The 16,871-nt window shown below is 37.0% G+C and overlaps 1 protein-coding gene across 2 annotated transcripts; it reads right to left on the minus strand.

Annotated features, from left to right (window-relative positions):
• Positions 1 to 1,071: 1,071 nt before the first annotated feature.
• On the minus strand, positions 1,072 to 8,382 carry LOC112039093 (uncharacterized). Of its 2 annotated transcripts, none has more exons than XM_024071937.2 (5): positions 8,281 to 8,382; positions 7,562 to 7,759; positions 7,061 to 7,297; positions 2,500 to 4,842; positions 1,072 to 1,985 (listed from the first exon to the last, which is right to left on the minus strand). In XM_024071937.2, the coding sequence occupies exons 1-5, from the start codon at positions 8,354 to 8,356 to the stop codon at positions 1,303 to 1,305; spliced, it is 3,537 nt and encodes a 1,178-aa protein (XP_023927705.1). In that variant the 5' UTR covers positions 8,357 to 8,382; the 3' UTR covers positions 1,072 to 1,302. The 2 variants fall into 2 exon arrangements, with proteins under 2 accessions (XP_023927705.1, XP_023927706.1); XM_024071938.2 differs by lacking the exon at positions 8,281 to 8,382 and adding an exon at positions 8,078 to 8,234.
• Positions 8,383 to 16,871: the final 8,489 nt, after the last annotated feature.

Genomic DNA, 16,871 nt, shown 5'->3' on the forward strand with positions numbered 1-16,871 from the left:
TCATCCTCGGCCTGACAAGGGTGATTTTCAAGAAAGACCAGGCCCAAAGTAAGCTGTCACCCTCGCATTTAATGCATTCACCTAACCCCCTGGCCGCATTAATGGGGATATAACCCCTTAGCAGGGCAACGTTGATCAGAGTGAACCACTCGAGTACTGATAAGGCCTCTGATGGGACGGACGGCCAAAAAAGAGGCAAATGAATGATCAACAAATGGAATAAGGAGATAAGAAGATGAAGACTATATAAGGAAAGCAAGTAAAGTAAAAAGAGAGGAGGAAAAAAGAAAAGAGAAAGGCTTCCTCGACCATGGGCCGAGGAGCATCCTCCCAGTTGTATAGAAACTCTAAGTATCTTTTTATAAATAAAGGTTCATGCTTGATGAACGACGGCCAGCGCCTAAACTTTTAACCCACTCTCTATAAATTTATTGTTTGGACTTGTTGGGCTGAAAACCCATTCATACTCAGGGTCAATCCAAACTGAGTCCCTACATATATATATATATAGATAGATAGATATATATATATTTTTTAAAAAAAATTATGGAAAATATTTTCCAATCATTAATTTGATTTTTTTTTTAATTTAAAAATATTGAACAAAAAAAGTTAAAAATTTGGACAATTACTTGCAATATTTAACAAAAGTTGATGGAAATGTTTTAATTGAATAAACTTGAAACTTAAAAGACTAAAATAAATTCTGGTGAAATATAGATGATGAGTTTTGCCTTTAATAGCCAAGATGCAACGTGGCTCTTTGTTCCTAGTGCTCGAGAATCACAAGTTGAGTTAAATGGACACATAGCCATAGTACAATCGATCTTCACCATTATTGAAGTGCCAGGACAACTTGCACTAACAGAAATTTTCAAGATTTATAAAAATGTTCTCCACTTCAAAAATAAAAATAGTTTAAAAATAGGGCGAAACAAAAACAAGTTATGGGCCTTAAGATTTGCATATACATGATTCAATCGGCATTCACTGAAAAGGATAACAAATTCACAATCCTAGGTTTCAAACATTTGAAAACCACTAGTCAATTATAAATAAAGCTCTAAAAACTGAACCCAGCCAAGAAGAAGATTATGCATTAATAAGCTAACTGAATGTCATCGCTAACATAGCTGAAAAAAATATGTAATATATGCACCTAAAGTATAAAACTACGCTATCACACAAATCTAGCTTCCAATTACCAAAAGTTCACCAACATAAACCTTCTCAAGAATCATTAACTGGGATGTCTCCATTTATATTATCACTACTACATCTTGTAACTCGGAATTTAAGATTCTAATTCATAGATGAGCAACAGACAAATTGTACCCAATATGGTCTCCCCTTGACTTTCCTCTTTTCTCTCTTAATTTCTGAAGGATACCTTGCTGGAGAGTTCCATTCTTTTTTTGCCTGTGACTTGGCAGCCTCATTTGTAGGCGACTCAGGACCTAAAATAGTGTTTACTGTTGTGGCAAAAGCACCATTATCTTTTGGCACGGTTTCATCTTTCTGAATTGCAGGAGCTGGATTTTCTTTAGGTCTTGGTGACTTTGATTTGGTTTCAAGGGAAGCTTCACCCAGAAGGGTTTTTAAAGGAGTGTGTTGCTTTCCAGTGCTCCAGTTTGTTACCTTCGCAATAATCTCTTCATTCTTCTTTCTCCCCTGTGATTCATTCACAACATGAGTAAGAGAAGGAAACCACCCGGCCTGCAAAGATGCCGACTGCTGTTGCGAATTCTGTCCCATCTGGATCTCGGAAGCAGCTGCTTTTTGGTCAAACCCATCTCTAGATTCAACTAATGTCATAAAAGATGGTGCCTCAAACATATCTGATTTTTCAGAATGCTGTTGTTCCTCAGCTGCTTCTCTTGGCTTCTCCAAGTTGCCTTTCTCTGCTTTTGCTGATGCTTGGGATTCAGATGATGGCAAAGCTTCAGCATCAATAACCACTGCTGCATCTGATTGGGTAGAAAGCACTGTTCCATGGACCAAAACAAAAAGAGAAAGCATGGACTCTTATCAAATTAAGGTATTAAGGGCAGAGAGGATGAGTAACATTACTGAAGGAGGAGGAAGGTTCTCAAACAACCTAAATAGATTTGTTCTAAATGTTTACTGATCCACCACAGGATGCCCTAAGGAGATCATTCATTGAAGTTAAACAAGTTTGATTCATTAATTAATAAAATAAAAGTATTAAAAATGGTTGAATAAGTATAGACCATCCAAGACTTTCCATAGCTTTTTACAGAGTCTGTTCATGCGTCTATCCATATAGAATAATGAACAGAATCATCTCATTGTACTAATTTGAGCTACGAAAATGCAAGATCTATACATACTGCAAGCTCTATTATTGTCTTTAAGTCTGATTAATATGCAATGAGGCACCTTTAAAGCATGCAACAAATGGCACAACACACTGTTATATCGTTATGCCACATAAAAAGTTCCTAATAGCCTGAATCTCATAGTGAGAATAATAAATACCTGAAACAGACCCCCAATGGCCTTCCAAACTATCAGCTTGGCTAGAGGAATCAACTGAAACATCAATTGCAGATGCAGCAACCTGTTGCTTAACAAAGTTACCATTGCCTTCCAAAGACTCAGAAGTAATTCCAGAAGCACCCACACCAAACTCTCTTGCATGGTTTTCATCAACAGCAGCAGAACTTTGAAAAGAAGATTCACTGTCCAAATGAGAGGGATGTGACTCTTTTGTCATGTCATCTCCTGAGGTTTTCTGTAATGAGTTGACATGTCCCCCATGATATGACTCATTAGCAGTACTTCCTCCAATAGATTTTACTTCCACTCCATTGCCATTGATTTCTGGTAACTTTTTCACAGACCCATCCATTGTGTTATCTGCAACCGTTTGTGATTCTTGAAGACTGCTAGCAGACTCAGAAAATAGTTTTGTCTTCATTGAAAGATGCTCTTTAGATTCATCCTTGCTTTCAATTCCATCTACATCATACTTTTGAATTTTGCCCTTTTCACGATCACCAGCTTCATCAACTTCAGGTAATTTGATTGTTGGACAAACTGGGGATTCAAAGGGATTACCAATAGATTCAGAATTTTTTCCTGAGATTTTGGTATAGTTTTCCTCTGAAACAGATTTTCCAATGTTATCTCCAATCCCATCCAATTTTTCAGTCATAGCTTTCGCATAATTGCCAGCATCATCCCCACCAACTAGATTTGTTGCTTGGTTGATTACAGCATCAGATGATAATTCCATAGCATTTTCAGGAAAATTAACCTGTAATGCATCATCGCAAATATCATGAGTTTCTGGTACTTCATGAGACTGGACGGTATGGTTTTCCTCCATGTCAGTGATCACAGCTTCTGCAGGAACTTCTTTTTCATTAATTGTGAGCTTGACCTGGGACAAATCAGCTTCCTCTTCAACAAGCGCTTCATTAACCACAACCACACTGCTCCCATTCGAATCACCACTGTCTTCCAAAACAAGAATAGCTGAAGAAGGGACCTCAGCTCCCTCATTCAATTGCTTTGGTTGGAAACTGGAATATTGCTCCTTAGAAGCAGAACCATTAGCATCTTCCTTATCCATAATTGTTGCACATGAGTCCAGGCTTGCATATTCATGTAGTTTCACTCCTTTGTTGTCTTTAAAATCTTCAACCATGATTGCAGGAGGGTCTAATATTGATGTATCATCAGGCACAGAAAGGACATTCACATTTTCATTTTCATTTGTTTCTTCCTTTTTGTTGCAACTCTCACTTATATAGACAGAATTGGCAGAGTGTATTCCTTCAGCAGCAATCACATTGATTTGAGAAGCATTAATAGAGTCATTCACACGATCAGAAGAATCATCACGCACAGGAAGGACATGTAGACTGGAATTCCCTTCTTCCTTTTTGTTGCCACTCCCAATTATGTCACCAGAACTGGCAAGATCTTTTACTACATGTGCGGCATCCACCTTGAGCTGAAAAGTATCAATAGCAGCATCAACATGATCAGCAGAATCAACTTCAGGAGTAAGATCATTTTGGCTCATCTTAGAACTGGACCCACCATCATGCTCTTCCCCTGTCTGGATAACTGTATCATCTGGCACAGGATCTGAAGTTTTTCCCTCTGTTACTTCTGACTTTGACAATAACTCAAATGATTTTCCAGCAAATCTACTGGGTGAGACCATAGAAGCCATTAGATTTCTATCTAACTTAGTTTCTTCAGTTCCCTTTGTGTCCGGCTCCTGCACAACAGAAGCCAAAGGGCATTCGATGACATCCTCACTAGCACTGATCTTCTCACTTTCTTGTGATGCATCTGTTAAAATTTCAGGTTTGACGTTATTTGAATCGCTCGGTGAATTTTTCCCATCATAACTATGCATAACGGATTCTTCAGCTATACAATCTGAAAAAGAACTTGCTTTTGAACTGACGGTGAAGGTGGACACATGATCTTCAAACTCTGGTGAAGTCCTCAACTGATTAACTATACTTTCAGGAACTTCAGGCTCCTGCACAACAGAAGCCAAAGGGAATTCGATAACATCCTCACTAGCACTGATCTTCTCACTTTCTTGTGATGCATCTGTTAAAGTTTCAGGCTTGACATTATTTGAATCACTCAGTGAATTTTTCCCATCATAACTATGCATAACGGATTCTTCAGCTATACAATCTGAAAAAGAACTTGCTTTTGAACTGACGGTAAAGGTGGACACATGATCTTCAAACTCTGGTGAAGTCCTAAACTGATTAACTATACTTTCAGGAACTTCAGGATTCCCTGTTTGGCCGCTTTCACTGGAAAGACTTGGTGGCTCAATAATTTCTGTACATTTATATATAGCATAATCATTCTAAGAAACAATTTATAGAAAATAAAAGTCATTTTTGAGTTAAAATCAAATACTAGATCCCGAAAGAAAAATAAAAGCCTAATAGAAGATTGATGGATGCCCTGATTGGAAAAGAACAATGAGATTAAAAAAAAGTAAAGGTTGTGAGGTCTGCACATGTATGTTTTGCAGGTGTCACTCAAACAAAACAATATGCATTCAAGCCACAAAATATATACAGAGTGAGTAGTAAAAAAATATTTTTGGAAAATGGTCTGGCAATTGAAGGTTCCTCCTCAGGTAGCTTTTTTCTCTTGGACTGCGGCTTTAGCCAAGATTCTAACTATAGATAACCTTTGGTAGAGGCATTTTGTTGTCCTTGAGTGGTGTTTTATGTGCAAAAGGTGTGGGCAATCTGTAGATCATCTCCTCCTTCACTGTCCTATAGCTTATGAGATGTGGAGTATGATCTTTTGCTTGTTTGGTATTTGTTGGGTGATGCCTCAAAGGGTAGTGGATTTGTTGGATTGTTGGACATGCAATTTTAGGCATCATTGTAATATAGTTATTTGGAGGTTTGCGCCGCACTGCTTGATGTGGTGTATCTGGCGGGAATGGAATTCTAGAAGCTTTGAGGGTCGTGGACAGTCCATTATTGAGTTTAAGTCTTTCTTCTTTTTTACTCTTCTCGAATGGTGTCTTGTTTTACCATCTTTTTCTTGTATTTCCCTTCATGTGTTGCTAGATCACTGTAATTTGGTTTCTTGATGTTTTTTCCTTTTTGTACATTTCCTATGTACTGGGTTGTGTGTTTTTAATAAATTTTTTTTGTTACTTATCAAAAAAAAAATATATATATATATATATATTTTTGGAAGACCTAAGCTTAATCTTGTTCAGTAGGTCTGATTAAGGTTGACTGTCAACTCAGGAATGTAGAAAGCAAGGGTACCAAGTTAGGAAGGGTGTAAAATGCGGCATAGGATCCTCTCAATTTCAAGTTAAATGGAGAGATTCCATTTCATGGTTAAGAGATTATCTCCTGGATCTGACAGTGTACAGAGTTCCACATCAATGGATACACCTTTAAATCTGAAATATTTAATCTGAACCATGAAATAGACCAATTTCAAACAGAGTTTCCTAATACATCAACTCAAGGGGACAGACTACCTTACTAAATTTAGATTCCATACAACAGGAACAACTGTTACAGATGCTTACTAAGTTTCTAATTCCTTCCAGATATTAGATGCTTGTTTGAGTTCCTATTAACAAGTTCTACCACTTCTAGTAGCAAAAATAGTCTATATACTCTTTTTTTCTCCTCTTGTTATGGTGATTTATTTGCCAAAATGTATCAATTGAGGATCTTTTAAGAAATAGACCTCGTCATTTGGTTTGGTTTTCAATTTCTAGCAATCCCTAAAACTCTCAAGATTCCCTTTACAGGACCATGGTTGATAGCCTCACTATACAAATTTGAGGAGATGCTGTATGGAGTATCATTTATAATTTTCCAGTCCCATTCATGCTAAAGGTGAACTAAGTTTTGGTTTTTTAATAACTTGTTTTCAAGGAATTTTTTTTTTTCCTATATTGGCTGACAGAAATAAATACATTAAGAATAGTTTTAATATGTCATATGACACTATTTAGGGTCCGTTTGGAATCTGCTTACTTTGCTGAAATTGAAAATTTTTTGCTGAAAGTACTGTCAATAAAGATAAAAGTTAACTGAAATACTATAGTAGAATCCATGAATAGTATTAAAAAGTGCAGTGGGGCCATGAATAGTAGTTAAAATAAGCTAAATATAAAAATAAGTTGGCAATTTTTTTTTTTTGCCAAACATACACTTATTAGAGAAATTTTTTTTTTTAACACAAACTTATAACCGCAGAAATCCTTTTTCCAAAACTTTCTGCCCTCATAGTGGTTGGCCTTGCTAGTAAGTTAATAAATGATTGAGACAAACAAAACAAATGAAGAATTTTATGCCAACATTTGAGTTTTTAGATTCAGATAAGTACATAGCTCTAGAAAAATCTTACAGATCTACCCTTGCAGAGTTTAAATACCAAGCTATTAACAAGCATATCCTTGTAACCATAAGTAAATGTCTCAACTACTCTAGCACATGTATGTCAACCATTATTTGCAATGCAGAGAAAACAGCTAATATCAATAAATACTTAGGCCCACTATTACCAGCAATGCCACCATCTTTAAGTGATTTGTTGATACTTGGATCATCCTTGGCAACCTTTTCCACATTAGTTGCTGGTTCTTGAGCATTCTTTAATGGTTCTCCAACCCCTGAATTAGTTCCACTATCTGAAAATTCAGCAACCGCATCTGAAAACACTTCATCTTCTGATCTATTCAATCTTTCCCCAATTCCACCAATATCCTTCGCGATGCTACTTGGCTCGACAACTTTTGGACCTTACACACACAAATTCACCCACAAGAACACGCCAATTCAAGATATATAACCTTCCATTTTTCTTATTAGGAAATGAAGAAAAATTAGAGCAACTATTTGTTTAATTAGACACCAATTGAATATTTATTTAATTTTAGTATTAGAAAATTAGTGCCAAGTATCAATTATTTCTTTCCCTTATATTTTATGAATAACCAAACACAGCACACCAAAGTACTGAACAGAAATAGAAAGTATATGTATAAAGTAATAATAGTTCTCACTAGGGGGTTTGTGATCATCATCAGAGTGCTCATCATCAGAAACATTCAACTGGGGGTTCCCCTCAGAGTCAACCAGCTTGTAACCTTCAATAGTTCCACAAATCCTCTTGTGTGCACGTCTGAGTTTGGCACTTGGGTGTGGATTTGGAAAGGGCCATCCACATTTGCGACAAACCTGGACTCCATGGCCCTCGAGCCCTGCAAAATCAACAAAATTGAACCCCCATTAAAAAAATAATAATAATAATAATAAAAAGAAACTTTTTTCCACACAAAAAAAAAAAAAGAAAAAAAAAAAAAATAATAATAATAATAATAAAAAGAAACTTTTTTCCACACAAAAAAAAAAAAAGAAAAAAAAAGAAAAAGAAAAAAAAGAACCCATAAATGACTTTCCATACAAAATGAAGTACTGGAAGAAAACCAAGAAAGAAACCATCCAAGATAAATAAAGTAGAAACAAACAAAAAAAAAAAAAAAAACCCATAAAAAGATACATAAAGAATCAAACAAAACCTGGCGTGTGAAGCTTAATGTGATCTTGGTGATCCATCTCAAAGAAAGAAGAGAGGAGCTTGTGTGTGTGTGTGTGTGTGTGTGTGAGACAGAGAGAGAGAGAGAGAGCAAAGAAAGGGTTTTTACAGAACTAAAAACCACAGGAGACTGACTGCTAATGATAAAAGTCTTTTTCTTAAGTGGGTCCGGAGACTGGTACGTACTACTGTCTGTCTCTTTGAGAGACTCAGCGTTGGCAACCGTATAACCCGTATCCCATGTGTGCATGATGATATGCATAACTCACACTATCAATGCCAAAACTCATACCATTCTCCTTACTCCCAACCAAATATTTACTATTTGCTATGGCTGATTATTACACTTTTTACCGACTCTATTTCACAATTATTTTATACGGTATATAGACTATAATAATTTGTCATTTTCATATCCAACACTATTTTTCCTCTGTAGCTCATTCTGAGTCCCAAAAGCCCTGGCCGCCCTAAAAATTTTTATTAGGATGATTACTAAAAAATTTAAATTATACAAAATTTAATAAAAAGACAACTTGAATATATTAAAAGTTTATAAAAAAAAAAAAACCAATTACATAAAATATTACATTTTTTTGTACAAGAAAAAAAAGACTAATAAGAGATAATCTGGAAATTGAAAATGCTGATATGAGAATAATAATGTGCTACACTAATTTCATAACAAATCTTATGTAACAAGTTGTTATTAGTGGGTAAAACATGTCAATATTGAGCCCAAATTAGAATTAGTAACAACTTACCACATAAGATTTATTACAAAAATATTATGAATGTAGCATTATTATTGTTTTTGTTGAATTCAAATTCTTGTAATTCTCAGGTCATGTTGTTTAACATTTTTATTAGGGTGGCCAAAATAAGTTAAAGTAGTATATAATATTAATTTTCTTTGTAAGTACATATCTGTGAGCCAAAAACTAGCAGCCTAGATTATGGTTGTAAAGTTATTATTTACAACTATGTGTTTTGTTAGTTTTTATTCTGTGCCAAATTTGATTGTAATTTTGTTCAATCTTTTGTACAATGTATTTATTGTGGGATTTGATTGTAAAGGTTGTGTGATAGAAAGAGAGAGTATGAAGACTCAAGCAATTGAAGTCTGAAGAGTTTTCGTGGGTAGCTCGCGACTAAACATCCCGCGAAGTGACTCAAGTGCCTTGCACATGCTGGAATGCGAAGAGTCAGGCCAGGATGGAGACAGCTGTGTTTCGCGAGTATCTCGTAGGTAAGGCCATCCCGTGAGACACCCGCGAACATTTTGTTTTGATGGTTTGTCCATTCTGATACACACTTTATGTGCCTACACTATATATACCTACATTACCCACAAATGTTGAGGAGTGCTTTTGAGAGAAAACCCTAGCCAAACACCTTGAGAGTTAGAGATTGTTATACCCATAATCCTCTACACATTTGCTTGTGAAATTTTCTCAACTCCTACCTCTCCATTTCTATACCATTAAGAGGTTGATAGCTCAAACACTTACCATACCCTTTTAGAGTGTCAAGTGAAGTTTTGGTGTTGCTGGGAAGTATTGGAAGAAGCCAAGGATGACAAATGCAACATGGAGCTTGTTGCGAGATTCGGAGAACTAGACAAGAAATGGTTCCGAAAAGCTTTATTGGAGTAGGAGTTTGGAGGGCTTAGGTACATCAGGTAGATTAGGTTTGGAGGGTCTCTTGCTAACTCATGTATCCCAACTGATTGTCTAGTAAATCGATTTCTGCTTGAAGGGCGGCGGAGAGGTTTTTCGTCGAGTTCTTCGGTTTCCTCTTCGATAACACATCGGTGTGTTATCTTGTATTTGCATCTTTCTTCCTACTCTTTTGCATTCCATTTTACTGCTGTGTTGCTTTGATTATGGATTAGAGTAGCTTGTTTGTTTATCCACTCATTTTTACACTATTCCGCACTTAGTTTAAGTTAGTGTAAAATCAATCGAGCCGTAACTTTAATTTGGAGGTTTAAACAACTCTTATGTTTTCAACACATTTTCGAGCTTTCAATGATACTATATCGCGACCCGGTACTATTAATTTATAGAGGTAGGTTATCGAGGTCTACCTTTCAAACTTGGTTGAGTATGTCAAATGGTTAAGAAAAGGGTACGCAGTCTATGAAAGTCTTCCAAATGAAAAAAAGAAGGAAAAAAAAAAAAACAAGAGAAAATAGGTACAACTGCTTCCTCGGGATGGTCCGAGGATGCCTCTAAAAGTCTGATTATAATTCTTATTTGGTTACAAAGTTCTTGATTACACTTGATCTCTCATTTCTCTTCTTCTTCTTCTTCTTCTTCTTTTAGGAGACTATTTCCCTTATATAGCTACCAAGAATGCATCTCAGCCTTCCACTTGGACAGTCACTATTTCTCATTCGAATGCTTGTCCCATCAAGGCCTTACTGGAGGTGGTGGAATGTGCTATTAACTGTGAAGGCACTATTCAGGGATCATTCTGCCATTAATGTAGCCAGCTAAGTTGGTGTAGTGCATTGAATGCGGAGGTGATAGATACTTTATCTGAAAACTTCCCCTCTTCTTTGCTTGCACATCTCCACTTCTTTCCTTGGTCACAACCTCCTCGCCCAAGTAGCTTATCTATAATCCTCAAAGGAGCATTCGCTCCTTAGGCTCCTCGAGCTAGCCGTTTCCTTGGCTTCCATATCAAGGCTCATATCATTGTGCTGGGTCAAGGCTAGTAAGAAGTCGGGCCCATCTTCTCCTCGAGTCGAGCCCGCCTAGTAATATTTCTCTTCTAAGCCTCACCCCTCAAAATATATATATATATACATTTTTTCCAAGTCAGGATGGTCACGAAATAGATTTATTTAAAATAATTTTTTTTTTTGCCAAATATAAAAATAAATAAATAAATAAAATTGGCAAGTAAGGGTGGTCACAGGACCACCCTTACATACAAGTGGAGCCACCACTGCCCAAAAGGGTGTGGTCCTATAATTTTTTTTTTTCCCCTATCTTCTATTTTTTTGGCTTCTTTTATTAGGTAAAAAAATTTTAAGATATTTTTATAAGAAACATCCAACACATGCCAATTAGTTAAGCTACAAGGCTCTTGACAAAAGATTATAATTATATATATATCTAAAATATTAAGATCATGAGTTTAATGTTCAAAAATTCCTAAGAATATAGTTTTAAAAATACAAATGGTTAAGTGTAGGTTAACATCAAAAACAAAATGTTACTCTTTAGGGAAAAATGCAGTTAACATTTTTTGTCTTATGACACTCCACACACAAACATATTTTGTTTGTGATTGTTTGTGATACAACTCCATTGCCCTTGTTTGTGATACAACTCCATAGTAGGGTAACCCTAAGAAGTCCAAAAAATTCTAATCCTTTACCACCCATCCTTATTTATCACTTTTCCAAAATCCTCTCTCTCATTGCCCATTGGCACATATTAAATATGGTACACTTTGAGAGCCTTCAATACCAGAAATTGATTGTAGATCACTTTCCACTACTAGATTTTCTTAGAAACAATGAACTCTTAACACTTTGCTTTTAACCACCGCACAGTCTTGGTGCGATGGTCAATCCACAAGTATAAGTGGTTTTGGGGTGTGAGGGGCAAGGGCCGACATTCAAGTCTCTTGGAAGGAGTTTCACACACCTATACATTTAGATTAGGCTAGAGTATAATTTACATCTCGTATGAAAAAAAAAATACTTTGTTTCTAATCACGACATACAAATGGTGGTGGAACTCTTTGCTCACTTGCTCCTAATCGTTTTTTGAAGGTTTGGAACACAATGTCCTTTACTTCAACTTCATCTTAGGGAAGGCTTGGTAAACTAGGTGCATGAGAGTTTTAAAATTTTGGTTTTTATAGATGAGAGTTTTGGTTTGTGTTATTTTTTTTATTCAATAAAAGATGACTCAATTATTTCTTTGTATTTAATTTATTTATATGACTGTTGAGGCCCATTTTTTACAGAGGGTCCAACAGCAGAAGAAACCTAACAATAAGGAAAATGAGAAGAAAACGAGGGCAAAACAGTAAAGAAATAAGGAAACAAGCCCTATGAGCTAAAGTGACAGCATCGATAGCTAGCAGGCCCATAAAAGTAACAAGAGGTAAAGAAGAAGTAAATGGGCCGAGAAAGCCCAAGGAATTAAGCAACAAACCCATGAGAGTAAAAAGAGGTAAAGAAGGAGTAAATTGTCTGAGAAAGCCCAAGGAATAAAGTGGTAAACTAAACGGACTGACATGGCAAGAATGATGGCCAATAAGCCCATAAAAATGATAATAGGTAAAGATGTAGTAAATGGGTCAAGGAAGCCCTACGCGAAGAATTAATTGATCAATTGGCTAATACTGCAGGAACATTAGCCAGCAAGCCAATGGGGGTAATAAGAAGTAAAGGAGGGACAAAGCCGTAGCAAACACAATGAAGAAGTATGATAGGATTAATGGCCAAAAGGCCTATGGCCATGAAGAAGAGAGACAAAAGCATGGGCTCAGTAGGATATGAAGCTAAAGGCTTTCGCTTGATCAATAACCAACCTAGGAAGGGATAGAAGAAAGAAAACATGAGTCCAAAATCCCACGCATCCGTCACACCACAAAGGATAAACACAAACTAGAACGTACAGCAAAATCAGACAACGCAAGAGTAGCAGAAATGGTGTGAAGGCTAGAAAGAAAGAAACGCAGATGGAGTGGAGCATGCACAAAGGACCAGGGCACCACCTACTTGTACCTAGCCAATACATCGGAGGTGGGCCACGGGTTAAGGTATTCAGAGGGTATGGTTTGGCAATAAGGAGAAACGAGGGTCTATTTTGGGTTCCCGCTCAAGTTTCTTTGGGCAAATGTCCTGCTGGGATGGAAATTCACCCAAAAGAGGTATGTGTGGACTGGGACCACTTGATGCATGCCATAGAGGTAGGTGATGATATAACTTAATTCTTATCCATAAAGGTAAAACAAGAACAGAAAGAGGTAAGAAACAAGACAAGAAACTTTGTCTGGAAATGGAGAGTGGTGCAACTGACATACTCTGGGCAGAGGTAATGGCTGGACAGCTAGCAAGTTAGTGGGAAATCCTAGAAAGATGCCCATAAGGAGCCAAAAACGGTTGATGGACAAAAGGGGTAAATCCCACTATGGCAAACGGTATAAAAGGGGGTAGCCATGAACAGTAAAAAGGAGAGGGAGGAAGAATGGAATAGATAGAAAAGGAAGAATAGAGGGGAAAGAAAACTCGAAGAGACAAAAAGAAAAGAAAGGAAGATCAAAAGAAAACCAGAGAGAAAGTAAAGCAGTAGAAATAAAGGCATGCATCAATAGACAACCTTTTCTTTCCCTCTTGACAGACCCATTCTCTGAAGATTAAGAATCGAAGCTCAAACCACTTAGGCCCTTTCTCTAGAGCGAGTAACTTTTATGGCAAGAGCCTTTTCTTGAGGTTACCCACGTTGGAGATTGGAATGAATCCCACGTCGTCTAGGAGCTGTTCCAAACCCCATTTTTTTCGGCTATAAAAAGCCATACAGGGAACATTTTCAAGACACAAAATCCCATAGGAAAAATACAAGATTCACTAGAAAATAGTGAATCAAAAGGGAGTTTTTCACAAAACACCCTCAAGTCAATTTTGTTTAATTGGGACATTTTCTGGCCCCAATCCTTTTAGTTTAACGTTGCTAATCACTTTCTTATTGGTTTGTGAATAGATTTGATTGAGGGGAATGATTAAAATCAAGCTTGGAAAGCTTTTGTGTGAGGTATCTAGTTTAAACTTTTCTTTTTTCCTTTCTTCCATTTTCTGCTTTTAAATCTTTTTGTTTGCTTTATTTGTTTGTTATAATATGGTTTAAACTGTGTTTAATTTAGGTTTGTATGTTTAAAATGCATGTTAGGTTGTTAGAATTCTAGTTTTGAGGTTCTACCTTGTTTTTGGTATTTTTAGGGTTTCTGGGCAAGAACTTGCGTACGCATAATTTTGCGCAAGCTTGATTATGCACACACAGGCTTATTCTTGCGTGCATAAACAACTACCCAGAAACCCTAATTTTTGTTTCCTTTTGTTTTGCTTCTACTTTCATATGTTTGTTTGTTTAGCTTCTTTCCATGGTTTTTATGCTTCCTAAGTCTCTATTTCACATGTTTATTTGCGTGTTTGCTATCACATGTTAGAATTATTGTCCATCTTGTGTTTGCTTTGTTTCAATGCCATGATCATACATTCATATGCTCATGCATAATGCCATAGCTGCTGAGTTGTTGTAAGGTAAGTAAAAGGTAAGTCATGCATTAGAAATTCCCATACATCTGTGATATAGTCTTGCTTTGATGATAGAGATGAATATGCTTGTTTGATGTGTGATTTCATGTCTAAAAGTTTGGAATACATGTGATGATCTATGTTTGCTCGCCATGTCTACTTTGCTGCCTTATTTTGCTGCTGCCTTGGTATAATATGATGGAGTTTGTGATGGAGCATTCTTAGATGTGTGATTAGGGTTTGTTATGTGATGAATGCCTTGATGCCATGATTAAATGAATACTAGGGTTGTATATGTGTAGGTTTGGTTTCTTATGCTTTATGGATGGATATGTATGTGTTTTGGGATGAATGATGCCATGTTGTATGCTTAGATGAATGCTAGTGTGTGTGTGAGTTTAGAATACAAGTATTGAACATGATTTTATTGAGGTTAAGACGTAAAACACAATGATGGGAGGTCAACCTTAGGATTAGGCGGTCTTGGATGCCTAACACCTTCCCAAGAACGTACCTAAACTCCAAACCCATATCTCTAGTAGTAAGAATAATGGTCCCAAGAGAACGCTATATATATGGTTCCTAAACCATTGCAAAAACTAGGTGGTGTTGATATCGTATTTTGTCTGCCCTCGATTTGCGTGTTGGACCTCGAAAAATCCAAAAATATCATTTTCTCTTCATGGGCTTGTGAGAGAATCCAGAACGACGTGGCATAACCCATTCAGGCATCGGAGCACCTGAAGTGCCTTCTTTTAGCTAAAATGACCAAAATGCCGCTAGTTAGCCCTAGGTTTGACTAAAGGCCAAATAAGGTCCAAACTTTTGCAAAACAACATTTTTCATAGATTTACATCAAACCCGAGCTTCTCAGAGATTTTTAACAACTTTGACCAAGTTTGACCTGAAGTCGATCCTAAATGGGTCCAAAATCCCTAATTTTCATCCGACTGTCAAAATGGGTTGAAACCAATGACATTGTGAAGATTATCAAATTCTCATTCCAATGACTATTCATGGGTTGAAATCAGAGTTAGAATGGCCGAAATATCACGAAAATCGAGATGACGCACCAATCGATGCCCCGCAAACTTTTGAGAGCCATAACTTTTGATCTAACTGTTGGATTTTCAAGTTCCATACCTTTTCAGAAACAAAAAGTCAAGACCTTACCGAAAGCATCATGATCAACCTGATTGAAGGAAGTTTGAGGCCAGCGGCCCTACAAGGGCTGTCGCCTCGTAATGCATGTCACGGCTATAAATAGCCCCGGGCACCCCTCAAACCAGGAGAGGAAGACATTTTTCTAAATTTCTGCTCTCTACCTAGTTTCTCTGCACATTTTTCTCTCTTCCAAACACCAAAAAAGACACAAAACACCCAAAAAACACATTAAAATCTCTTAATTCTTCTCTCTTCACCAACAACACAAGGTATTGTTCTTATACCCAACCTTCCCTCCTTTGGTTCTACACTTTGAATTTGGGATTTAGGGGTGTGGATGTAGCTTTTTTAGCATGTTTCTTGCTTTATTTGTGTTTCTAGCTTAAATCTCTTTGTTGTTATGTCTTATGCCACGTTTCGTGCTAGATCCCTGTTCCCACATGTTCATATGTTTAGATCTACATGCTTAGGATTTTATGCCATGTTTTTCTATGTTTTGTTCCCCTTTTTGCTCTATGTTGATGTTAGGGTTACATGCTCACATGCTTGATATCATATCTATGGTTATGTCTTGCTTAGATCTACATGTTTGTATGCACGTTTTATGCTCCTATGCATATATCTGGGTCTTCAATGCTTGTATGCTTAGATCTATGTTCTACCATGTCTTTATGCTAGCTTTCTATGTGCTTATGTGCTCTATGCCACGTTCATGTGCCTAGACCTAGACTATGTTTGTCATGTTATGTGCTATTGTAGCCCTTTTGTCGCTTTATCTTTCTGTCTTGCATTTTGGCCTGATGGCTAGGACCCGATCTTGACCCTATGGTCTTTGTCATCATCCATACATCTTGGCCCATATCAAAGGGATCATCCTATTTGCAAGTCTATGTTTGCTTGCTTCTATGCTTTATGCTTGTGTTAGCCTCTCTTGTTCTAGGCTTTGCCATGCTTGACGCCCTTAGCGGGCGTGTCGTTGTGTGGTTACATCCAATGCCTATAAGGCCCTATTTGGATGCAACCACTTGGGACGCATCACTATGATGCCAGTTGCTTTATGCATACCTTTCCCCTTTTTCGCTCCGTGCGATGATATGCTTGCCATGCTTATTTGTGCCACCCATTGGCTTTATATGCATATTTACACGCTTGCTTACATGTCCATATGCATGAGTCTTGCTTGCTAGTGTGTCGGCCATGCTTCAACACAATGAAGTTATGGACATTCGATCCAAACCTACATTTGTCCCTTGCAGACTCTGCCTTTTGTTCATTTCTTGCTTGTTTGCTTGCTTTCCTACTATGCTTGCCATGTCTATCACACTCATATGTC

This window comes from Quercus suber, unplaced genomic scaffold, assembly GCF_002906115.3.
Source record: "Quercus suber isolate HL8 unplaced genomic scaffold, Cork oak 2.0 scaffold_651, whole genome shotgun sequence".
NCBI lineage: Eukaryota > Viridiplantae > Streptophyta > Magnoliopsida > Fagales > Fagaceae > Quercus > Quercus suber.